Source organism: Arctopsyche grandis, chromosome 3, assembly GCF_051622035.1.
Source record: "Arctopsyche grandis isolate Sample6627 chromosome 3, ASM5162203v2, whole genome shotgun sequence".
In the NCBI taxonomy this organism is placed as follows: Eukaryota; Metazoa; Arthropoda; class Insecta; order Trichoptera; family Hydropsychidae; genus Arctopsyche; species Arctopsyche grandis.
The window spans coordinates 1376603-1404449 of record NC_135357.1 but is presented as its reverse complement, the minus strand read 5'-3'; the positions used below and the strand labels follow the sequence as shown (position 1 = coordinate 1404449).

The following is a 27847-nucleotide window of genomic DNA, read 5'->3' as shown; positions in this document are numbered from 1 at the left end:
CGGTTCCGATTTCAATTCGTATACCAGTTAATATTCCCGATTTTTATTTGAGTTCCGATTTCCGATTCCTATTTCAGTTCCGATTCTCGATTCCTATTTTGGTCCCGATTCCGATTTCTATTATGGTTCTGGTTCCGATTTCGATTCCAATTCCCGATTCCAATTCCGGTTCCGACTTCGGTTCCGATTTTATTTACGATTATGGTGACAATTGTTGTTGTTTGTTATTATTATTTTACATTATTTTTAAACTATAACATTATTTTAATTCCTTTTTCCGAAACACCCGTTGAAATATCAACGGGCACAACACTTAAATACAATATTTATCCGAAGTTATGTATTTAGAATCATCGCCAGTTTAAAAGACTCGGAGCCTGGATTCGGAGGGCTCCCATACAAAAATAACCGTTTTTGTTCGGTTTTTCCATTTAGAACTCTCTATATTGATATTTTATTTTGTTTTATTGTTACAAATCAATATACACTCGACATTACAGATTTGCTCCAATGCGACGGGTGTACGTTAACGAAATACAGAATACATAAACAATCAGAAATCAGAAACACAATAATACATACATATACAATCAGAATATATAGCATATAACAATTGTTCCGACTTTTGTAATGACGTGTGGCAAACAGTCTTATTAACTGATTGTCGATTGGCATTATTGACGAGTTGGCATTAGTGTCGGCCCAAGCGGAAATACGCGACGGTCGACAGAGTCACCGAGTAGACGGCGTACGGACAGCTTGTGTTCCGTACGCTCCGCTGGCCCACCACGTGCAAATTTTACATTTCAATAAACTACATCAAACCATTATCGAAGTCTTTTCCATGATGGTCACTTCGAACCGGACACCAGTAACCTAGGCCACAACACCAAACGGACAAACCAATAGGAAAAAACGTGGTCGAGAAAAAATGGATGTCAATTAAGAAATCGGTATCGTTCCTTTGTTACTATCCATACCTTTCCAATACTAATAACATGTTTGCTTCTATTTCAGCAATATATTGATTGATGTACAGAGGTACATGACCGCGTGATTGACGCAGAAAATATATAAATAAAAACATAACCTACAAAGACGCATGGGACACAGAGGTAATCCAAAATTATCGGAACGATCACATAAACATCGTAAAGGATATTCAAGTAAGTGAATGTATTCAATCTCAGGCAATCTGTTCAAAAGGCAATCATGTGGGTAGGTCAGTTTTAAAATATGTTTTAAAGTATAACAATTAATTAACGCGATTGTATAAAATAATATCGCGCTACGAAGGAATGGTTCATCGGTCGCATCGAATTTCGTATTAAAAGTGTAAAATCAGATGTAGTGTAAAATTAGCAAAGCACGTGGAGAATTATACTTGTAGCCCCAAAGTGGATTAAATCAAGTACATACCGGTATATTCATATCGGTAGATCTTTGTTTCTTAATGTGTGTAGAAACACCCTCCCCCCTCCCCCCTCCACAATAAATGTGGAATTATACTTGTAGCCCCAAAGTGGCTTAAACCAAGTACATACCGGTATATTCATATCGGTAGATCTTTGTTTCTTAATGTGTGTAGAAACACCCTCCTCCCCCCCCCCCCCTTCCACGATAAATGTGGAATTATACTTGTAGCCCCAAAGTGGCTTAAACCAAGTACATACCGGTATATGCATATCGGTAGATCTTTGTTTCTTAATGTGTGTAGAAACACCCTCCTCCCCCCCCCCCCCTTCCACGATAAATGTGGAATTATACTTGTAGCCCCAAAGTGGCTTAAACCAAGTACATACCGGTATATGCATATCGGTAGATCTTTGTTTCTTAATGTGTGTAGAAACACCCTCCCCCCCCCCCCCTTCCACGATAAATGTGGAATTACACTTGTAGCCCCAAAGTGGATTAAATCAAGTACATACCGGCATATTCATACATCGGTAGATCTCTTTGTTTCATAATGTGTGATGAAACAGTGGTGATTTAAAATAAATCACAAGACTTGTAGCCCCAAAGTGGTTTAAATCAAGCACCCACCAATTTAGGGTTGTTATTTCTTCCAAAATATGTTGGATAGATTCTGGTGATAATAGTTAAAGTAGAATATTAAGATTCACGGTGAATCATTGAATATTATTACCTTATCTCTACGAATAGTTCAATTGACAGCTATAGTAGAGAATAACTGTATTTATGAGACGAAATAGTGCAACTTTCTGAAACAAATGTCAAGTGCTGAAAACGAGGAAATAGAAGCTTCGACTTCCCAGTCGCATAAAGGTCGAAATCCAACTAGGGACGTAGAACCTATTAGAGACAGGTCAAGCTCTAGAATACATCAGACTCGAAGTCAGACTCAATCGATAAAAACATTAGCGAAAGAAAATAAAGTAGAAGTTACAATGACGTCAATAGAATTAAGGTATTCGGGCGCGTTTAAAAGACTACAGGAGAAAATAGACAGAATCTCCGAAATAAATGAAGGACAGTATCAATTTATTGAAAAAGCATACGACTATCTCCAAAAACTCCATTATGAGTATTTAGACAACATCACAGATATAGAGCAGGCGGATCAAATAGACGAAGAGTTCTACATAATCACAATGACAATTCAAAATCTTAAAGCAGCATTAGAGAGACAATCCATTCAAGATTGTAAACTAAAGGTAGAGCAAGCAACAATTAAATTTGCTAGAGATAAGTTACCGACGTTAACCATTCCCACATTTCAGGGAGATCCATCTGAATGGCAATCGTTTCAACAAGCTTTTAAGAATATAATAGGAAACAAAACGGAATATTCGAATGTCACGAAATTGCAATATTTGCATCAATCTTTAATCGGTCCCGCTTTGGCAGCTGTATCAGGTTTAGATATTAGCTCAGACAATTACGAAATAGCTTGGAGTATTTTAGACAAGCAATATAATTTACCAAGACTTAATCTCAAAACTAGGATTAATTCACTTTGTGACTTAAAATTAATCACAAGAGAATCACATATCGAATTGAGAAATCTATTGAATCAGGTAACAGTGTGTATTAAAAACATTGAATCGTTGGGTTACGCGAGAGAAATTTTAGATCCATGGGTAACATGTTTAGTTCTAAGGAAATTACCTTTTAATATAGTAAGAGACTGGGAAATATCGCTGGTTAGCAGAGAAATGCCACCATATGAAAGTTTAGAGACATTCTTGCAGAATAGATGTAATGTATTACAATCTACTGCATCTGTAACTACGGTGAAGGAATTCCCTCATAGTCGTCAAAGAATCATGAGAACTCATGTCGCGAACAAAAACCCATCAAGTAAGGTAAACGCATGCGCATTCTGTCGAAATAATCATTTCATAGGCAAATGTGATAAATTCAAAGCAAAATCCAGTATGGAAAGAAATGAATTCGTTAAATCTAATAACATGTGTTTTAAATGTTTAAATTCATCGCATAAGATAACAAATTGCAAGTCTAACTATAATTGCTTAAGGTGCAAACAAAACCATCACACTTTGTTGCATCAGGACGATACATTTAGTTCCAATAATACGGGAAGGAAGTCAATTAATGCTCATTCTACTCATTTCTCTCAAAGGGAGATAATTTTACCGACGGTACAAGTAGACATTATAACGTCCAATGGAACGGTCGTTAAGGGTCGCACATTATTAGATTCCGGCTCACAAGTCAACTATGTTACCACATCTTTCGCTAAGAAGAATAACTTCAAATTAGAGAAAATCTCTCAAAAAATTGTAGGTATCGCTAATCAAGAAAGTAGCATTCGTCACATCACCAAGGTGACCATAAGGTCTTCAACCACTAATTACTCAACCAAAGTGTCGTGTTTGGTATTACCAGAAATTACTGGCGAAATTCCAACTGTGAAACTGGATCAACAGTTAATTTCAATACCAGCGGGAATCAAGTTATCAGATCCCCTTTGGAATAAACCGACGCCAATCGATTTATTGCTCGGCGCCGAGATTTGCGTTCATGCTATGAAAGCAGGAACCATCCAGTTAGGAAAAGGTATGCCTATCTTAAAGGATACCGAATTCGGATGGACAATAGTTGGTCCATATCCCGAAGTAAATAATGCTCCAGGGAAGAGCCACATAGGCTTAAGTCAATTAGACAGTCACATTCAAAACTTTTGGATGATCGACCAGGTTCCTATGGTAAAACATCAATCTCTTGAGGAGAAAAGATGTGAGGAACATTTCCAAGCACACACATCACGAGATAAAAACGGTAGATTTTGTGTAGCTTTACCATATAAAAATTCCCCGGTAGTATTAGGAAGTTCATTACACATTGCGGAGAAAAGACACAAAACTTTGGAAAGACGTTTTTTAGCCAATAATAATTTAAAAATGGAATACAATAAAGTTTTAGAAGAGTACATAAATTTAGGACATATGTCAGAGTGTGAACCTCCGGAGGCACATGAGGTTCATTGTTATTCACCTCATCACGTCGTAGTTAAGGAGTCTAGCCTTACCACTAAATATCGTGTAGTTTTTGATGCGTCCGCAAAGACAACGTCTAATATCTCACTAAATAATATTTTGATGGTGGGACCTAATGTCCAATCAGATTTGTTAAGTTTACTACTCAACTTTCGACTCCATAAATACGTGATTACTGCGGATATTAAGCAGATGTACCGACAGATTCAAATAGCAGAGAAAAATAAAAATGTACAACGAATCATTTGGCGAACAGATCCCCAGAGTAAATTCAAGCATTACAAGCTTAATACAGTAACATTCGGAACTGCTTCAGCCCCATTTTTAGCTACTAGATGTCTAAATCAGTTAGCAGAGGAGAATAGAAACAAATATCCCATCGCTAGTAAAGTGATCGAACGTGATTTTTATGTTGATGATTTGCTCACGGGAACTAATACTATTGAAGCTGGTAAATTATTAAAGGTTCAACTGGAAACCATATTATTATCAGCCGGTATGCCCTTAAGCAAATGGACATCGAACAACTCCGATATAATCACGGATGTTAAAGCTGACGATTGTTCAGATTTTAACTTCTCTAACGAATCACACAAAACTTTAGGTTTATTTTGGAAACCGCGGGAAGACGTTTTTGTATTTAAGGTTCAAACCGAAGTCGAGACTGAAAATATAACAAAAAGAAACTTTTTATCAGTAATTAGTCAGATCTTCGACCCATTAGGACTATTATCTCCATTGTTAATTAATTATAAGATATTAATGCAATCTGTCTGGCAACAAACCATTGGTTGGGATGAATTCATTCCTCAGACAATCTTCAAAAAATGGAAAGATTGCCAATTATCCAATACAGTCATGAAACTTTATAAAATTCCTAGATTGATAATACTAAATAATGCCATTAATATACAGGCACACGGATTTTGTGACGCATCCGAGAAAGCTTATGGTGCTTGTATTTATGTAAAATGTACTGATCAATTGGGAAATTCCAAATGTCATCTTGTGTGTTCTCGTTCGAGAGTCGCTCCGCTCAGTTTTGTAACTATTCCGCGTTTAGAGCTGTGCTCCGCTATGTTATTATCAAAGTTAATGAAGTCAACAATAGACCAATTAACAATTCATATTAATGAAAAATATTATTGGACGGATTCAACCGTCGCATTGCATTGGATTAGAGGAGAGTCATGTAAATGGACCACCTTCGTTGCCAATCGAGTGGCCGAAATCCAATCAATATCTCAACCCATTGAGTGGTACCATGTCTCCTCTACAGACAATCCAGCAGATTTAATTTCTCGAGGGACTCAACCATCAGAATTAAATCATAATTCGTTATGGTGGGACGGCCCTAGTTGGTTGAAATTAGACGAATCACGATGGCCTCGAAGACCTCCTGAGATCACAATAGATCTTCCAGAGAGAAGGGTAGTCACTAACGCTACCCTTGTGAGGGAAAATAATTGGATAGATAAACATTCTCATCTTCCAAGACTCCTTCGAGTTTTATCATATGTTCGTCGGCCACTAAGGAATAAACAATTAAACGTTAAAGAAAATAACGAACCGTCCGCTTTAGAATTAAAAGATGCTTTAAATAATTTGATAAGGTTATCGCAAATGGAATCATTTCCATTGGAATATCGTTTGCTGAGCAAGGGACATCCAATTCCCAGTAGCAGTAAATTAGCTAAATTGTCCCCTCTATTCCACGAGAATTTAATTTGTGTTGGAAGTAGACTTCCTCTGGGAACAACTCTATCAACGTCACCCATTATCTTGTCAAATAAGCATAAACTTACACACATGATTGTCCGAGATGCGCACTTGAAATATATTCACTTGGGTACTCAAGCCTTACTGTCGTTATTGCGGCAGACCTATTGGCCATTGGCCGGACATAATACTGTCAAAGGAGTGGTGCGTTCATGTGTCATTTGTTTCAGAAATAAACCACTGTCACACAATAGATTAATGGGATTACTCCCGCTTGAACGTACCACTGCGAATTTTCCTTTCAGTCATGTGGGGATAGATTTCGCAGGACCTTTTCCTGTGAAGAGTGGTTGCAATAAGACTTCTAAGATAATTAAGGGTTACGTTTGTGTCTTTGTGTGTTTTTCCAGTAAGGCAGTTCACTTGGAACTTGTCGGAGACTTAACGAGTTCAAATTTCTTAAATTGTTTAAGAAGATTCGTAGCCAGACGTGGCAGGCCCAATACGATATATTCCGACAATGCTACTAATTTTGTCGGTGCAAGTCGTGAACTCGTTAATTTAGTAAAATTAATTTACGAACGTCCTCATGAGGAGAAGCTACTACGGTATGTAGCCTCCGAAGGGATTCGTTGGAAGTTTAACCCGCCAAGGGCGCCTCACATGGGAGGGCTGTGGGAAGCAGCGGTTAAATCCATGAAGATTCATTTAAACAAGGTGTTAAAGGCCACCACCTTAAATTTCGAATCATTTTGTACGGTATTGACTCAAATAGAAGCTTGCATGAATTCCCGTCCTCTTAGTCCCTTGTCTTCGGATCCACTAGACCTTTTACCCCTCACACCTGGACATTTCTTAATTGGCAGATCCTTACTCGCTCTTCCAATGGAGGTTAAATATAACACTAATGTCCATGCCAATCTGCTTCAGATACAATTGACCACAGCAGCATTTTGGAAACGTTGGTCGGCGGAATATTTACATTCTTTGCAGTTACGACACAAATGGAAGAAGGACTCGAGCAACAATCTGAGTGTGGGTCAAATGGTCCTGTTAAAGGAGGAACACATGCTGCCAACCCGATGGGTCTTGGGTCGAGTCACTAAATTGTATCCCGGACCAGATGGCAGAGTTCGAGTCGTCGACGTCTTTACTGCCAGCGGAGAGTTTCGTCGGTCCAGTCATCTAGTGGCGCCATTGCCGATTCTACCACAAGGACCACTTGACAGGAAGGAAGATCAGCAAGAGGGAGGAGAAACAGCAGCTTCAATTCCGTCAACTTCGGTAGCTTAGTTTAACCCGAAGACACTACCCCCAACTCATATTACTTATTAGATGTAATCATGAGTTTAAATCATTCAATGTTAATAGTAGTACTCCGTAATTCACTTTAATTGTGTTGTGTGTATAATTTAAGCTATTTTCATTTTAACATTCGGCAGTATATATCTCCGAATTTAATCTAATCATTTTGTCTTTATAATATAAGACTTGTCTCATGTCATCACTCGGAAGGATTATATCCGAGTTTAAAATAAACTGTTCAAATTTGACAGTTAAAATTAGATTCATGATTTGTTAATGTTAGTCTCCAAGCCACACTTAAAGGAGCATCTTAAATTATTTCATGTCTACTTAATTATAACCTGCCGGGAGTCATCCGCAGGTCTTATGTTTCTTGTTATGAAAACATAAGTTAACTCTTACTGTTTATAGTATTTATGTGAATCATAGAATAAGTAAATATTATAATACTGAACATTTCGATGTTTAACGTAGAGACATCTATAATCATAGTTCGCCTTCATTTCCTGCTTGTAGGAATGAATGAATGACTTTCCAATTTACTTTTAATTTAGCAATGTTTGTGCTACTTGTTGATGAAATCAAGTTAACTTAGGAGCATTACACTCACTAATCAAGTTTAGTTGATCGGTAATAGCTGATCTGTCTTGACAACTGTAACAGTGTCAACATTGTATTGTCTAAGTTAACATCAAGATGAGGAATGCTTAAGTTTTAAACCATATACAGTCCACTCTCTCTTCTTTAAAGTAAACTTATCTTGCAATGCTTATTCACAGCTTCAAAGGAGATTTCAAAAATTTTAATGTAAATAGAAACAACATTCACCAGAGGTATACCTATAAGTTGAATTATTACTGAACCAATAAATTGATTTTATCCTCGCACTGGATGAGGCAAAGGTTTCATTATTCACCCTCTATTTAATTATTTTAAGAGCTATGATTTATTGTAAACGACTCGTCAGTAATGCTGTAACTCTGTAGAATAACTGTATTGTTCAACAGTTTTCCTATGTGGGACTATGTTCCGACTTTTGTAATGACGTGTGGCAAACAGTCTTATTAACTGATTGTCGATTGGCATTATTGACGAGTTGGCATTAGTGTCGGCCCAAGCGGAAATACGCGACGGTCGACAGAGTCACCGAGTAGACGGCGTACGGACAGCTTGTGTTCCGTACGCTCCGCTGGCCCACCACGTGCAAATTTTACATTTCAATAAACTACATCAAACCATTATCGAAGTCTTTTCCAACAATTAATCAGAAATAATAATCATAGAGACATCTATGGATTATTTTAAAAAAATTTTTGTATACAATTTTTATACATATAATAAATACGAAATTATAGAGATGTCTATAGAGATATCTATAGATTTCAGATTAATGTGTATAATTATTACAAATTATACACAGGCAGATTTTGTGACAACAGGATTAGATCTAATACCAATTTTCAGGAACCGTTTCAGCAATGATCAGATAAAATTGGCAAACTCTGACAGAGAAACGATCGATTTGGAGTCACAAAACCCCCAAATCTAACCAGCAGTGGCGAGGACTCGAACCTTTGACCTCAGTGGTGCTAAATATATACGCTACCACTAAGCCAAACTGCTGGCTATATAGAATTCCATATAAAACTCTCTATATTTAATGATTCATAACTTGCTAATGAAAATATAAGTGTTTGTGTTTGATCGATTTTTCCGATTTTCTCAATGGCCATTACACGCATGTATCATTGAAAGGGGGCCCCATATATAAACTTGAGCATTATCGAAATTAAGTTAAAGTTTTAATGGTTGTTGGCCAATCAAGCGTGTCGATTACGCGGCCAGCGTTTCGGTAAACTTAAACAAGTTAACTTTAATAATATCTACACAAAATGGCCGCGGAATGGGAAAACTTGAGCCGAACACTCGTGTGTTTACCATAAGATCTATTCTACGCTTTTCCGGCAGACGCCATTTTGTTGAAACGTGCTTAGAAGTCTCATATTAATATGTACAATGTGTTGTTTGATATTTCGTTTTAGCTCTCAAAGGTACAATCATGCAATTTCAGGATAGTTAAAAAATTATAAAGAATTTTATTTATCATTATATCATTAAACACGAGTATATCAACTAATTATATGTACGTAATAATACACTGGATTTTATATGAATATTTTTCTATTTGTGACATAGTTTTTCGGTTCATCAAAATAAGTCCATTTAAATTTAAAATCCTTAGATTAAGTAAGCAAAACATTACCTTACATTTCTATCAATTTCTCTAGTATTTTTAGAATCAAATATAAAATTAATTAACATATGTTTCTACATATGTACATTCAATATTTCTTAATTTCGATTTTAACAAGGTTTATATTAGATCTTTACTTCACCAATCTCGGTCTGAGAATATTTCCTAAATTCTTCCGATCGCTTTGAAACTTTGCCATTTTGCGAGGTTTTGCTGCCAATAAAGATTTTAATTGCTTCCGCTAATTCAACGGTATAATATAATCGCAATAAAAACGTTTAAGAATCGCCATATGTCGTATCGATTTCGTTTGACAGTCATTGAATAAATACATAACCTTAAATTTGTAAATCCAACCCAGAAATTAATATTATTGTTAAAAAAATGTATTAAAAAAGAGTTTTTTAAAAACAAGATTTATATCATTTAATTATAATTACATTAAATTTATAGCGAAATATAATGTATAATGCATTTTGTTTTATTATTATTAAATGTACGTATATTGATTTTATTCAATACTGCTTTTTTATAAACAAAAAATAAATATTAATATAATAATAATAAATATTCTACAAAGAAATGTACATAAATTAAATATCCATTAAATAATGTAAATCAATTAAATATCGGTATTAAATTGACCAGTAAATTTAAATCCTTTTGATCATTATTTTTAATGGATGCTTAGTAGGTCGGATCAATAGAAAAGGGTTAATCATTTTAAAATATGATCATTTATATACACACATACATAGCTATCGGTCAGTAATTTATGAACGTTCAGTAAATACATACATTAAGTAAGTGATCACTTTATTTTGACAGTCGGTATTTGATTGGAAATTTCGGTGAATCTAATATTTACTTAGCTCGTATAGAATTACTGACCACTTAATTCAAAAGTTACTTACTTGGTAAGTTTAATTAATAACTGACCAAACATTTAGTTGTTTTCTACATCATTCAATTTTATAAACTAGGAATTTCCCTACAATTTCATAGTAATCTTCAATTTTCTTAAAAACTTGCCAATTATCTTGAAACTTTCAAATAAAGGAAATCATGTATGCAAGTTGGAGTGAATAATTCAATTTAGATATACTCTTTTTAGTGCGCTCTCTGCAAGATAATTTTTTTTGCAAAGGTAAGTGGGCGAGCCTCGACTGTCCGAAACTTTTTAAGCATCGTTAAGTCGACAGTAGGGCGACATAAATAATTCACCCTTCGAAGCCTCCCAGAAACCACCCTTTCCCCCCCCCCCGAGCGAAATAAACTTTTGCATTACCGTCGACGATGAGGGTGAGGATGTAACTTTTCAAGGAACGAACACTTTGCATATGGTAATAACGTCTTTGCCCGAATTATCCACCCCCCTACCCCTCCCAAATCTCTCTCTTTCCATCATCATCTAAAAATCCCAACTCCCAATCCATTCCCATTCGACCTCTTATAAAAAATTTATTCGGACGAAATCGTTAAGGAACATCCCGTGAGAAAAGTTTTAACTCAATCTTGTTTATTTTTCGCATTTACCTGTAAATTAAGGCGAATCAGGATTGATTGATAATCATTAAAGATTCACATATTTCAATTATAGCCGATCCATAGTTGCATTTTTACATACCTCATTTGCATTTCACATGGCTTTCGTGTTAGTGGTCATTTTTTATATCTCTTATCCGATCGTTTTCATACTTTGCCATATTGCTCATTTTGGTCATCAATATACGTTAATGTATCGTCTGCCATTACGTTGGAGATAAAATATCGAATACAACGCGTTTTAAACACGCGGAAAGTAAATCTTCCTGACGTTTAATAAGCGTTCGTCCCGTATCTTCCAACCTGTTCGCCTTGATATGGCCATTTCAGATTTTAATTGTTTAAACGCCTATAATTCACTCTATATTTTATGAAATTTGCTCTATAGGTTCTCATTATCTCTAATATATAAATATTTATAGTTTTAACTCTCATATGTATATATACATTTCAATTTTGGCGTGTAGCTTCTTGTAAGGTAATACACGATATATATTGATTTTTGGACAAATATGTCAGATCTGACATTTCACGACTAAAAGTATATCTCTTCACTGGGTTTTATCTGCGAGATAAGTATTCAATAAGAAGTTATGTTGTATCTAATTGTTAATATGATTTACAATAAGCTTACATACATTTAGTTTTTTACAATAAGCTTATTGCAATGTGTTTTAACGTTGTGAGGACGTAAAATTATTATTATTTTTAGTTAAATTTTTTCTTATTTAACTATATAATATTACTAGCTGTATTACCCGGCTTCACTCGGTATTTATAATATAAACCGCTTAAGCATGACTAATCTAATAGTAAAAATTTTATTAAATTTATTTGAATAGTTTTATTTTATATAAATTTATTTGAATACTCATTTGTTTTTTTTTATTAAATTGACTGTCATGAACAAACAAACATATGTATATACCAAGTCTCTATCGAAATTATATGTACACCCCCGGCGTCTGCGCCTCCTAAGGGTAAGACCCCTAGGGCTTCGCCCCCAACGTCTGCGCCCCCAGGGCTCCACCCTCGGCGTCTGCGCCCCCTAGGGTTTCGTCCTCAGCGCCTACGCCCCCGGGAACTATGAATCCATTGAATCGGAAAAAAGCGAATTATTTGTTCGTGACGTCACGGAATTCTACGAACGAAGGATACATATATACAAAGTCTCTTTACAAATTATATATTAGATTACATACAATATAATTCAACGCACGGTCTTTAATAATATTACTGAAAGCTTCGCTGTCGATAACATAGCCAGCAGCATAGCTCGGTCGTTAAGCTTCTGCTTAGCGTCGTTCGATCCCAGGGCCGAGCCTCGAGTGAAAATTAATTTTTCAGAGTATGCTGTTGGTTAGACCTGGATTTGTGACTCCAGGTTGATCGTTTCAGAGTTTGCCAATTTTCTCTGATTTAATTGTTGAAACGGTTCCCGGTAAAAATTGGCTAAAATCCTTCTTATATACACTTAATCAATCACCAATAATTTGTGATTGATTAATGTGCAATAAATAAGTTTGTGTACAATTTGATAGATGTCTCATTGATTTGCGAGTTTTTCAGTGCCTCGTAATTAATTGACTTATATAATGAATAAAAAATGCTGCAATATTTGTAATTGGCCAGGAGGGCGCATTGGAGTTGCCTGTAATGCCTTCCTGGTATGTAGTTAATAAAATAAAATAGAAAAAATGAAGTTGACAATTACTTTTATCGTATCCGAGACATTTATGGACAATTTGGCAGCATTTTATACGAGTGAGCGAAATTCGAGATGAAAACTCGAAAATTGCGAGAAATACATAGACAAAGGTTGCCAATTTTTTGGAACCATTTCAATGAGAATAAGGTCTGGCCAGCAGCAACCAGTGGGACTTGAACCCGTGACCACTATGTTCGAAAGCATTATATTTATATAACATATGTTATGTAATATATACATAGCATATGTTACATAAATAAAAAAGTATATTTTTATTGTATTCAATATTAATGCTTCAATACTATTTTTTTCCTTCAACAGACTACATAGATAATTAAAAAACAAATAAACAAAAAGGAAAATGGGAAATTTCAAATATACGAAAACTTTGCTTACTACATTCATTTCGTGTATTTTATTTTCAGCAATAAGCAAAGTCGTGGATAAAGCATCCAGAGACGGACGAACAAAACGATCACATCCCAGAATGAAAGAGGATTCGTAGGAAAAATATTTTCATATTCAAATGTCTACGACTATCGGAAAATACTCATGCATTCATGCTAAGAAGCGAGCGTATAAAAGACAGGGGTAGATAGCGAAGGACCTCGAGCGTTTTCCAATATTTACCATATACGATAGCGTGCCTTCTAAAAGGATCAATCTCACACTCAATAAAATGGAAACTATTAAAACACTATCAAGGATCGATACTGAGTACAAATCAGCCAAAATCTCAAGGTCGAATTTTTGATAATACAACAAAATTCGGGTGTGACCAACCCATGACTTTATCTATGTATTTGAGGAATATAAGAAGGTTACAAAATAAAATTAGATATTGAACCGTACAGACAGATTATGAAATACTAATAACTGTGACAGCGATACAAATTGAGCGCAAATGTATGGAAACTTGCACAAAAGTTCTACTTCCGGTTGTCGGATTTTGTTCAAATTTTTTTTAATACTTAAAATCACTATCAGCATTATACATAATAAATATAAAAAAAGATTAAAATAATTTAAAAGTTCAAAATAAAATAATGAAATATTGTTTTAAAAAAAAATACTACTTCTAGTTTACGAATTCTGACCAAAACCTTAGCAACTCTAAGTTAGTACATAAAAAATATTAATATAAATTTTCAGCTTAATACGTTCATGGGCGTGGACAGAATCGAGGCGACAACAATTTTGACCTTTCTAAGAGGAAAAAATCTTACTTCCGGTTCATTAAATTTAGTGATTTTTTTTTTTTTTTATCACATTAATAGAAGAATTATACTTGAATTTCTTTGTGAAGAATACATATGTTTAAGGGGTCGAAAAAAAAAGTTTTTAATAAATAGAAACGATGAATATATTTTTGAATTTTTTCACATATATGTATGTAAACCAAACGGAAAAAAAAATCAAACAATGGAAAAAAATCGAACAAGAGTAAACTGACACTTCGGTTGAGAGATGCTTACCAAATTTTATACATAACTTGGTATTAAACTTCTAGATATGAAATTTCAGTTCAATAAACCAACGTTTATTACAACAGTTCAACGTTTCTGAGAAAAACATAAAAAGTAAAAGTACTACTTCCGGTTCAGATAAAAATATTTAAAAAATAGCACGTTATAAATATTACTATTTCTATTACATGTCAAAAAAATTCAGTCCGATTCAGTTAGCGGTTTGGGAGATAATTGAATTCAAAAACTTAAAAAAAGAGGACCCTATAAGGAGAGGTCCCATTTCCAGTCAACTTAAAAATTTGAAAAAAAATTACGTAGTGTCGATAAGAATTTCAGTAACTTATACTAAGTTTAAGTTCGATAGGACTAACGGTGTTCAAAAAATTCCCAAAATACACAGACACACACACACACACATTTTTTCTAGGTCATGAAAACGTGATCAGTAATAGATTCTGAGTTCAAATCTCAGGTACATAGATAAAGTAAAAATTTAATTTAATAAATTTATAATATATGTACATATCTATTTTAATTTATTTTTAAATAAATAAAAATAACCCTGGAATGCTTATGAATGTGACAGCTGTCTTTTACCCTCGTCGCGTTTAATTGTCGGGGTGGTAGTGGAGGGGTTGCTTTATGCGAAAACAATGAATAGGGATCCCTCGTCATCTTGATCCGATAACGTGCACCCGGATGGTCAAAATTTCGAATAGAAAATTGAGGGGAAAAATGAAAAAAAGCAAAAGTTTTAGAATCGCTGTCGACGCAGTGTGTAAAACAACGGTGGTCTATTTCAAAGGGCTTTAACAAAGATACTAAGATGGCATGTGTATTCAATACGGAAGGCTTTGTGTCGAGTTGCAATAGCAGATGCATCGCTACGCGACACTCCCGGGAATTCCCGGGGACTCAATGTACATACAAATGTATTCGCGAACTCTTAGTAATGCCAATATAAAACGAAAAACGAGTCAGTCGAGACAATTTCATTGAACTTTGATACGCATCTGGAAATTTTACCGGTTTACTGTTAATGAAATTAGCAAAATTCTCTTACGTTACCCTTGAAAAAGTTAATCATTAAAAATTTCATATGAATTATCTGTCAGATCGACATGATGACAGCTGGATATTCAGTGCGTATTTTCGCCACCTCCATGCAACTAGACAAATTACAAATTTAAACTGCTATAGCAGCTAGTTTTAATGACTATCTCGTTTAAAGTTTATTTTAATTTTACCCTACTATACAAAAAACAAAGGTTAGGAAAAATTTGGAAAACGTAGGAAAAATTTGGAAAACTCTGGATTAAAATATTTTCGAATACATCAAAATACGGTAGATAGTTGAACCAACAGCATAGCTAACTGGTTAGCGTGTAATGTTTTCAACTGAATGGTCACAGGTTCTCTCCCTGGCCCAGTGCTGCTGGCCAGACCTTGAATATGTGACTCCAGACCGATTGTTTCTTATCAGAATTCACAAATTTATCTGATTTCATTAAAATGGTTACAAGAAATTGACAACCTGCCTTATCTCATATAAAATTTATTTTCATTTTACTATAATATATGTACAAAAAATAAAGGTTTTCGAAGAATTCCGTCGTAGAAACAGTTTGGAAAGCTGTGATTAAAATATTTTCGAATATATCAGAACACAGAACGTAGATAGTCGAAACAGCAGCATAGCTATACATTTTTTTTACTTTTTCTGTTTGGTTAACAATACAGCGCAATTCAGAAGGGAGATTATTATAGTTATTTATGGCTTGGAAAATATAATGGTTTTGCATTTGTGTTGTTTTAAAAAATATATATATATATGTATATATATTTATATATATATATAAATATATATATATATATATATATATATATATATATATATATATATATATATATATATATATATATATATTTATATATATATATATAAATATATATATATATATATATATATATATATATATATATATATATATATATATATATATATATATATATATATATATATATATATATATATATATATATATATATATATAATATATATATATATATATATATATATATATATATATATATATATATATATATATATATATATATATATATATATATATATATATTGTTATGTACCCCGCTTATCACTCTAGTTCCCACAATATCAAATGTACTTTTCACACGCTCATATACGTGAATAACAAAACTATAAAAATTCCTGTAATAGGATATTCAGATAACACTGGAATGTGTCTAGCCCATAAGATAACAAATCATTTATATAGATCGCCGTTCGATCGCATTAGTCAGTCATCATCATCGACTCCGAGAGTGACAGTCATCATCATCGACTCTGAGAGTGACAGTCGTCTTCACAAAGACTCCGAGAACGCGTCCGCAAATAACGATCAGCACAGCAGCAGAATAAAGTGAACGAAAGTTAAAGTTATAGTGAAATAGTTCTACGTGTCTCCTATTATAAAAGTCATCGTTCCATAATCTATCGTTTTTCGAATATATCTATAATATAAGATAAATGTAACATTTTAATAATAATAAAGAAACTTGGTTGGTTAACTAAGTAGTAAATAAAAATTAAATAAATATTTTCCTGGAACGTGACAATATATACATATATTTATTTATAGTTTTGGACCGTTGTGGCATTATAGGAAGAGCCTAATGCGCCACAATGGCCTACATTTGATAAAGAAAAAACAAAGATGAAATAAGTAAAATACAAAGATAAAATAAGTAAAATATAAAATAAAATAAATAAAAAGTAACAAAAGAAAAATAATACATAAGAAAAAAAACGAACAAAGGTGTAAAAATCAAAAATAAAATCCAATAATCGCATTCTTAGTTTCACATTGAACAAAAGAAAATAGTACATAAAAATGTACACAGGGAGATAGAAAAAGAAAAATTAAATAAAATAAAACAAAATATAAATAAAAAATAAATAAAAAATTAAATCACAGCGAGGCCCAAATGGAAGAGAGTAGATTAAGATTCCACTCATACATCATATTCAAATTAAAAATAATGACGAGCGCAGCTTACCACATACATATATTACAATATACATACAGTGTGATTTGAAATAACATCGAATTGGTAATTTCACTCCCGGGAGGCGGGAAATCGATCGGCGCCAACAAGTTTCCTCCATAGACAGATATGGTTCGAGGCATTTTTATCGCCTTTTGTGTTTACTGGTGGCAGTTATGAGGGGTAGTCGGTTAGGCGGTTAACGATGGCCTTCTTCAGTCCGATGAGGAGGCTTTGTCTGATGCTGAGGACTTTGCGAAAGTGGCCCATTAGTCTGTGGAAGCCGTTAGGTATCTGCGTCGGGCAAATTACATATTCCCCAGCGGTTTGGGAAGCCTTTCTCTATACCCCTCTCCCTCGCTCACCGCCGTTTCATTTGACAACAGGACAAAGGTTCAAGATATTAAAGACGAACCCCATTCCGTTCTTCACAAAGTACAGCTCAAATCACAGATAAAACTTTTAATTGGTTCCTTCACAAACGCCCTGTACATACTCACCTATCTAGCTTCCAATATACATACATAGATACATATAAATACGCTGTTCAATATCAAAATATCGAAAGACTGAGCTTTGCTCGATAGAAAGGTGATTAGGAAGAAGATGACTAGCTTATTTGCAACATTCATCATTTTTGGTAGGGGTCTGCAAAAAAAAACAACTATCATCTCCACACGTTCGGACTGGTCTGACAGTTTCGACACGTCCAGACATTACAATATATTTTCACAAATTTAGATACATAGTATATACCATAAGGGCGAAAACACACAGCGATGCAAGTGGCACTTGGTTTTTTTTTAGATACTTTCAAACATGTGGAAAAATTACATTATAGTAAAAGTTTTTTAAAAACATACCTCTTCTATAATTTGAATATAAAACTATTATTTTGAATAAAAATACCAATAATTTTAATTTACTACCGCCATCTACATATGTATGTTTAAAACTAAAAACTGGATAAACGTCAGGCACTTTTCAGAAATTCAAATTTCAAACGCGTCTAAAACGATATTTTTTCTCCATCGTAATGGCGGAGGATACATTTACTTACATATATTGATGAAAAAAATGAGCAATATGGTAAAGTATGAAAACAATCGGATAAGAGGCAAATTTTTTCCTGAATTGTAATCGTAAGTGAAGTATAAAAGAGGTATGTAAAAAATGGGCCGTGCCTTGCACATATAAATGGAACGCCCAGCACGCCCCGCCCCAAAATGACCCTCTGGAGTGTTTTCGGTAAAATTGTATCCTTGTATTTATCCGCGCTTGATGGTGGCCGATATCCATGTATCCCATATTTGAAGAAATGTAGGAGACCACCCACTGCGGGAAGCCACGCACACGACGTGCCGCTCATCGCTGTGTGTTTTCGCCGTAACAGGTCACCATATGTACTTACATATCTAAACACGCGTATTTAAACACATTATAAATTACAGGTACAGATGTATGTACAAACCGCAAGCAATTTTATTGCTTGCAACAATCAAATAAATTTAAATTAGTTGAATTTTCGAAAAAGAAAGAGGATCCCGATTGTAATAGATCTTTCAAAACAATTAAGTAAAATAAATTGGAAAATTGAAAAAAAAAAAAGTATCGCCAGAAGTAATATTTGTACATATGTACTCACAACCATCAAGAAAATTGATTTTTTTTTCGATTTCCACCGGGATTTGAACCCAAGACATCTCTACAGTTAATCGCTGGCTTAAAAAAGAACTTCGTAGTAGCTCATCATATTACTATGGTCAAACCAATCTAGAACTGATTGAGAAAATTAAAAGTTTCATAAAAAATCGTTAGTATATATTTTTTTTAATTGTCAATTTATTTTTAGATGTATGTACAATTAAATTTTTTATTATATAAGCTACTAGCTGAACCCGGCATGCGTTGCAATTCCATAATAGCTCGTAAAATTCCCGTTCCCGTTCCCGTTCCCGTTCCCGTTCCCGTTCCCGTTCCCGTTCTCTTTCCCGTTCTCTTTCCCGTTCCACAGACATTCAATTTTATATATACAAAGGTGTAGATATATTTGTTGACGTGGGCCATCCACTGTGTGTTTGTGGAACAGCCCTGAATGGTCAGTACATTTGAGTGCGAGGTAGGCGTGGCGCGATTATTGTCACACTCGCGGCGTGATGCTTTGAAGGCGGGATAGCTTTACTTTCGCGTCAGTAAAATCGTAATTACGTAAGTAATCTTCCCGGACATGCATACAACAAATTCTGAACGTTCCATCGTAATCGGTTCAGTGGTTTAGGAGCCTATTCGAGACACACACACAGACATTCGATTTTATATATGTATGTATATAGCCAGCAGCAGTTTGGCTTAGTGGTAGCGTATATATTTAGCACCACTGAGATCAAAGGTCCGAGTCCTCGCCACTGCTGGTTAGATTTGGGGGTTTTGTGACTCAAAATCGATCGTTTCTCTATCAGATTTTGCCAATTTTATCTGATCATTGCTGAAACGGTTCCTGAAAATTGGTATTAGATCTAATCCTTTGTCACAAAAATCTGCCTGTGTATAATTTGTAATAATTATACACAGTAATCTGAAATCTATAGATATCTCTATAGATATCTCTATAATTTCGTATTTATTATATGTATAAAAATTGTATACAAAAAAAAAATCTAAAAATAATCCATAGATGTCTTTATGATTATTATTTCTGATTAATTGTTATATGCTATATATTCTGATTGTATATGTATGTATTACTGTATTTCTGATTGTTTATGTATTCTGTATTTCGTTAACGTACACCCGTCGCATTGGAGCAAATCTGTAATGGCGAGTGTATATTGATTTGTAACAATAAAATAAAATAAAATAAAATATAGATGACCAGACGAATTCAAAAAGGCTGTTATGCAAGTTATGTTGGAAAACTCTGAACCGGAAAACGTTCATGCATCGATTAAGCGTAGGTACGAGATTTTGAATACATTTTCGGAGTTATTTTGCGCTGAAAATATTACTGAAAATAAACCGCTTCGTAGCCGAACGTTTACTTTGAATTTCAGGGCGTAAAACAAATGTTTGCTTTCGTCAAAAATTTGTCGGTTCCGATTCGGGATGACGGAATAAAGACGACTTTGGAGAACGGGAAGGCGCAGACGGGCGCGAATTTCGGTCCGCTTTGCCGAATTTCAGCTCTAAAATAATAATAATAACGAGATAATGCGAAAGTTTCGTAGGCGTCGCCCGGTCGAAGTTTTCAGGTAGGTTCCCGGATTTCAAATCGGGACGGATGATTGTTAATTTTATTAAATTTTAACAGGTCTGAGACGGTGCGGCACTAATTCGGTTAACTCGCCGTATCGCGAGCAATTATACACCAGAGATTTTACTTACGTATAGGACGAGCCATGAGTATTATAGTACACTTTGTTGATTACTTTGAAACCTTTTCAATCAAAACTTTAGATTCTTGTGGATAAATACATGCATGGCGTTGCGGGGTATATCCTCAATATACCCAATATTTAATCGCCATAGTTCATTATCTACTTAAAATAAAATAAAATTATATCGCGCGCTCATATTACCATTATTAACCTATGCCTCACCTGTATGGAATAACGCCTCGAATACTAAACTTTCCAAGCTCCAAGTAATACAAAATAAATCCCTAAAAATAATTTATAATACACCCATATACTATACCAACTTGAAAGAACTGCATGCCATCTATAATATTCCGTTTGTTACAGACATTACTAACAAACTAACCAGTAGATTCTATGACAGAATCACTAATAACCATACTAACACACTTGTGAACAGTCTCCCTTGGTATGTATGTGATGATCTAAAAGCGGCCCAAACCTCTTAGTAATATATTTAATTACATTAGTTTAAGCCGGGATCATAATTTTGATTGAAACCCCAATCATTGAAATCATTTTGATTGAAATTTTAATCCCACACATTTGTACATTTGTTGTTGAAATATTGATTAAATTGCCTTTTTATTTTAATAATTTTATTATTTGTTTAAATACATTTATTTTACTTGATTTTTTTTAACATAGTTTTTTTACTAAAGTTTTTTATATACATTTATTTACGACATCAAATTAACGATTTGATATTTCTAAGAGTAAAAAGCCTCACTTCCGGTTTGACGGATTTCAACGACTCCAACGGTTACCGACCACGTGTGCAATTAATTTAATGAGAACGCTTTATTAATTAAAAAGCAAAAAATACTAAATAATTTTTCACGACACAACTCAATACTATGTAAATACGTAATGTAAATGTGTTTAATTATACATATTTGTAAATTTCACTTCGTCATTTAAAATAAATCAAAAATAATCAATAATATTATACGAGTAATAACGATGTATTACAGATACATATACATACATATATATTTAATTTTAAAAAATACACAACAGCATAACAGTTTGAAAATGACTGAATAGCCAGTCACTAAGCATATAAAATTGAGTTTCTATATATACATATATGTACAGTTCACCAATTAAATATAAATTTGGTCAAGTTTATTTTTCACTTTTTACATTTATTTTTATATCTGTATATCATTTTTATCTACCATATAGTATGTACATATATATTTTATAAAACGTTAGAAAATACATGAAATGGGTTAAAGAAAAAGTAAACCAAATTCACCGACTGATACAAATATTGAACGTGTGTTTAATATTCTAGACATAAATCACGAGAAGAAATATATTTATCACTAAAATATAATACTTCATTTCGAAATATGTTTTAGTTTGACATGGAAAGTAAACTATTGCTAATATTAATTCCCTGTTTTAATATAATAAAATATACCTTTACGATTTTGATACCAAAACTTTAGCAATGTTCAATTCTTCAAGAAGTAACTTAAAAACAATAAATTCACATCCTATTCCAAAGTCAAATTTTTAAGAATTTAAAAATTTTAATTTAAAAAAATTAAAAACCAACAGTATAGACTAGTGGCTAGCATATAATGCATTTAATAAAGTGGTCACGGGTTCGAATCCCACTGGTTTCTGCTGGCCAGACCTCGGATTTGTGACTCCAGGTCGATCGTTTCCCATCAGAGTTTGACAATTTATCTGATTTTAATTGAAACGGTTCCAATAAATTGGAAGCCTTACCCGTTTTCTCGCAAAATCTCGAGTTTTCATCGATCTCGAATTTCGTTGAATTGACCATAAATGTCTCCGTGGATGTTAATTGATATGTATGTATTTACTGAATTTCGCTGAATTGTTCGAAATGCTGCAAGTTTACAAATTTGACCATAAATGTAATAGACTTGTGTCGAATCTAATGAAACCAACCATCTCATGACCAGCTCATCAACATGACAATTGAACAGGTCCAAATGTTCATCAATCACATTAAGGACCGGAAAGCCTTTACAAGAGACCGAGTTATTGAAAGCAGACGTTTTCGCAGGAATAGTTTGGAAAAGTAAATGATGACGGAAAGCTCTACCACATTCAGGTGTCGAAAATTTAAATTCAAATAAAATCGAAGGGTTGTCAATTCTTCCCTTTAATACTCCAAAGAAATACTTGGAAATAGCAATAATTCTTCTCGAAGATAGTGGGAAATAAATAGCGGTAATATTTATATTTCCTCGTACATATAAACGCATCTAAGAAACTTTATTTTGAACTCTCTCTATCAAGAGAGATAATTTAATTTCAGTGGGACTCCAAATTACAGACCCAAACTCTAATATGCTCCGGACAAGCGAACGATAAAACATCACCATTATACTTGGATCTTGGAAGTAGTGAACATTATGCAAAAAAAAATCCAAGCATTTTCGTAGCCCTACAGCACATATCTGAAATATGAGTCGAAAATTTGAGTAACTCTTAAACAGTGTACCAAGATCAACTGTTGAGTCACTTCGTATAATACTTTGTATAATACTCATAACATTTGTATCAAATGTACAATATTTCTGGCCAGGAAAGCGCATTGGCGTTACCTGACAGGCCTTCCTGGTATAAATTAAAGATAAAATAATTCAATTCATAAAACAAAATTGACTTACCATAGTTTGAAGACACCTCTCAAACAAACCGCACGATAAATTTATAGAGTACGCGAATTTTATTTATTGTAAAAATTTCACAAGGACTTACTTCCCTGACTTGGATTCGTGTTTGTTTACGTTTCAAAGTACCAGTTTCGAGATAGCAAGAGAGTGGTAGAGAACCGCGCACGGCTACGACTCAACTCGTAGTGGGTCTACGCCGAGTCTCGTAGCATCACTTATATATGTACCTACAAAGCCAGTCTACACACGCGCAATGTGGTCTACGGTGGATTGAGAAGTTTCTTGTGAAATTATTGTAGAGTGCACCTGTAAATTATTCAATATACACACATAATTTTATTTATTTTATTACATTTTATACCAGGAAATCCTTACAGGTAAACCCCAATGCGCCTTCCTGGCCAATTACAAACAATACAGCATTTTTATTATACAAGTGGCTAAATGCACTTATATTATAATAGCAAGGCACTTCTATTATTATAACATTTCTCTGTACCGAGTAGTCTTTCGGTACCGAGTAGTAAGTCGATATTGTGGATTTGCACAGTCGAAAAACACACTGGATGAACGTTTTTGTATTTATTTATTTATTTTTAATTTATACCAGGATAAGGGTTCCAAAAAAACGCCCGAAATAAAATTTTTTGGTTTTTGGTTTTTTTACAAATAAAAAGCCGGTTGGCCGGCTTTCACCGGTTTTAGAAAAATACGATTTTTTTATGTTTAAAATTTTTATATCGAAAAAAAAAAACGTAAATATGTATATATTTGCATAATATATATCTATATTATGCAAAAAAAATAGTTTTTTATAAATTAAATTAAGTTATAAACATTATGAACTTTCATAAGATCATTACTTTATATTATTATTACAAATATTACAAATAATAAAATTTGTATTATATGTACATATATCACAGTCGTAAAATGGCAGATCCTTAATACGCACATATAATTAAATGATTTAAATAAGCTAGATATATTATAGATAAAGAGATTTCAAAGTTGTTTTTACGCATCTGTTTTAGCTTAAAAAATCCAAAAGCAACCGTTGCAAATTTCGGAAACAAATTCATTTGAAACGGCAAATTCATTTGATCACGAACATTTTAAATCCATAATAAAATTAGGTATGTGGCCTCAATATTTAAAGGGCAATTTCTTCGAAGAAAAATCAATTATATTTCGGAAATTCCTATGCATTTTGCCATAAATCATTTGACTACTTTTTTTTATGTTTTCAAGTACAAGGATTTGCGATAGATAAGGATGCTTTCTATACCTGAAGTTCGGTAGGCCATTGAAACTACATACTTTCAATAATATTTTATTGTTTAGCTTTATAATAATATTTGTAGTTTAGCTTTTTTTTTGTTCAAAGAAATATACGCCTATTACCTAAGATCGTTTATACACATTTATTTTGATCTTTCATAGAAATTTAAAATTCATAATTGTTAATTTTGAGGAAAAAAACATTAATTAAAGAAAACCTTAAAAAGCCGGTTGATCGAGCCAAAAAGCCGGTTTTCGGTTTTTTGAAAAATGGTCAAAAAGCCGGCTTTTCGGTTTCGGTTTAAACCGGTTTGGAAGCCCTAATACCAGGAAGACCTAACAGGTAGCCCCAATGCATCTTCCTGGCCAGAAACATTGTACATTTGATACAAGTATACAAAGTATATATATTAACCAGCAGCTAGGACTAGTGGTTGGCATATCTTGCTATGATCAGTGTGGTTATGAGTTCGAGTCACACTGGTTACTGCTGGCCAGACCTTGGTTTGTGACCAGGTCGGTCGTTTCCTATCAGAGTTTGCCAATTTTTCTGATTTTGATTGAAACGATTCCTGCAAATTCGGCTTTCCCTCCCCATTTCTCTCCCAAAATCTTGAGTTGTTATATTATATCTCAAGGTTCGCCGGATTTCTCTCTATAGATGTCTCTGTGGATGATTATTGTATAGGTATAAAAATTCGTATTGTATTTTTTAATCATATTGTATACGATGTTTGCAGTGCACATTGGAATGTTTGACCATAGATGTCATGTGTAGTTTCGAATTATGTAATAATTATGTATTTAATTGGTATTTCTTGATCTGTATGGTACGCTCGTTGCATTGAAACGATCTGTAATTACACGTGTACATATATTGGTTGATTGAATAAAATAAATATAACAATTAACATCCACAGAGATATTTTATAAATATATCAATTAACATCCACAGCATTTTATACAATTGCGAAATTCAAGATAGCTGAAAACTCGAGATTTGCGAGAAAATGGGTAAGGTCGGTATTTTTTGGAACCGTTTCAATGAAAGTCAAATAAATTGTCAAACTCTGATAGGAAACGATCGACCTTCAGTCACAAATCAAAAAGGTCTGGTAAGCATAAACCAGTGGGATTTGAACCCGTGACCACTTTGTTCAAAGAATGTTCTTTTATGTGTGCATTTTTACATATGTACCTCTTATACAGTTCACATGGTTTTCGTGTTAGTGGTAATTTTTTTATATCTCTTATCTCTTATCCGATCGTTTTCATACTTTGCCATATTGCTCATTTTGGTCATCAATATACGTTAATGTATCGTCTGCCATTACGTTGGAGATAAAATATCGTATACAATGCGTATGAAATATCCACAATTTTGGGTACGGTGACGTCTAGCAAGCTACTATAATCTATTTTCAACCTTTTCGCCGTGATATGGCCATATCAGATTTTAATTGTTTAAACGCTTATAATTCACTCTATATTTTATAAAATAGTTTTAGCTCTCATATGTATAATATAAATTTCAAATTTGGCGTCTAGCTTCATGTAATGTAATACTCGATATATATTGATTTTTGGCCAAATATGTCATTCTGAGTTTGGAAACTAAATTCTATTTACATACATGTGTTCATACAAATGTTCATTTTTTATATGTATGTATAATTTATGTAAAAAGCCTAAAAATTTTCGACATATAAATTTTGCTTTGGGCGTGTTTTGATCATTTTTAAAATGAAGATCTGAAATAACCCGTTCACTTCCAACGTGCGTTACGACATTAAAAAGTAAAAAAAAAAGCTTTCAAAGCAAAACTTTACAAAATCGGTAAGGCACTCTTTCGCGTTCTTATAATGCGCCTTTCGATCTAATCTCGGAGCTTAAGATATTTTTGGATTATCGGATTAAAGGATGTCCTTTTCGGGAGCCCTTTCGAAAACTCCTTTTATATTATCCATTTCAACGGGATAGGAAGCGAAAAGAAAGAAAATAAAACCGGAAAACTTTTAATCCCAACATTGCAAACGGTGCTGGATTTACGACTCAAATTGGTCATATTCAATCGAATCTTTTTGTTAATGTTTCATAACGAATTCTTCTATATTATTAAATATATGTAGAAAGTTAAGCATAATGAGAATAACTTAATAGATAATTCATACCTTTTTTCATTCATAACGATTTTTTTATAACCCGGCATGCTTTGCAATGCCAGAATAAGACATGCAATTCCCGTTCCCGTTATGTTCCCGTTCCCGTTCCCATTTCAAGTGATGGTCGGAGCTCTAATAACTAGAGGCCGGAATCTGAAGGGACCGGAATATTGTTCAATTGTTGTAAATCCTTTGTAAAAAAGGTTCGGCAAACCTTTAACAATGCATTTACAATCTTTGAACAATAAACAGCCCCTTCAGATTCCGGCCTCTACTAATAACGTCTCTTCAACGCCGTGTCATCATAAACCAACTGGTAACGTAGTTACCAACGAACACATTTCCTTGACTACACAATGGCGCTTCAAACTTTTGCGTCGGTAAAATCTTAATTACCAATATTATTATTAAGAAGTTTTTTCCCTTTTTTTTCACAGTAATCTTCCCGGACATGCATACAACAAATTTTCAAAGTTCCGCCGTAATCGGTTGAGTGGTTTAGTAGCCTATACGAGACAGACAGTCAATTTTATAAATATATATAGAAGATACATTATGTACGTATTTTTTTATTTATTTTTAAATGCTTTTTATTATTACGAAATGATTTTCACAATATATCTTATATCTATTTTAATAGCCACTGATCTACTGATCATTTTCTATTTTACAATTTTAATTTAATCATAGTATTATATTATTCTTATATTAATGTACAGCATAATAGGAAAAAGAGCTCAAAAACCTATTTACAATTCCTATAAATGCTCATAATATATCT

General features: G+C 33.6%; 2 protein-coding genes and 1 long non-coding RNA gene across 3 annotated transcripts in view; 2 read left to right on the top strand and 1 right to left on the bottom strand.

Moving 5' to 3' along the window:
- The window catches only part of LOC143910004 (uncharacterized), an 805996-nt gene that overhangs the window by 198517 nt on the left and 579632 nt on the right, over nucleotides 1–27847 (top strand). The gene's annotated exons all lie outside the window — the stretch shown is intronic.
- LOC143910003 (uncharacterized) overlaps nucleotides 1–27847 on the bottom strand; it is a 236460-nt gene that overhangs the window by 155844 nt on the left and 52769 nt on the right. The window lies entirely within an intron of this gene.
- On the top strand, nucleotides 729–13517 carry LOC143923070 (uncharacterized). The gene is made up of 3 exons (XM_077446568.1): nucleotides 729–1397; nucleotides 1653–5673; nucleotides 13438–13517. The coding sequence occupies exons 2-3, from the start codon at nucleotides 2232–2234 to the stop codon at nucleotides 13515–13517; spliced, it is 3522 nt and encodes a 1173-aa protein (XP_077302694.1). The 5' UTR covers nucleotides 729–1397; nucleotides 1653–2231.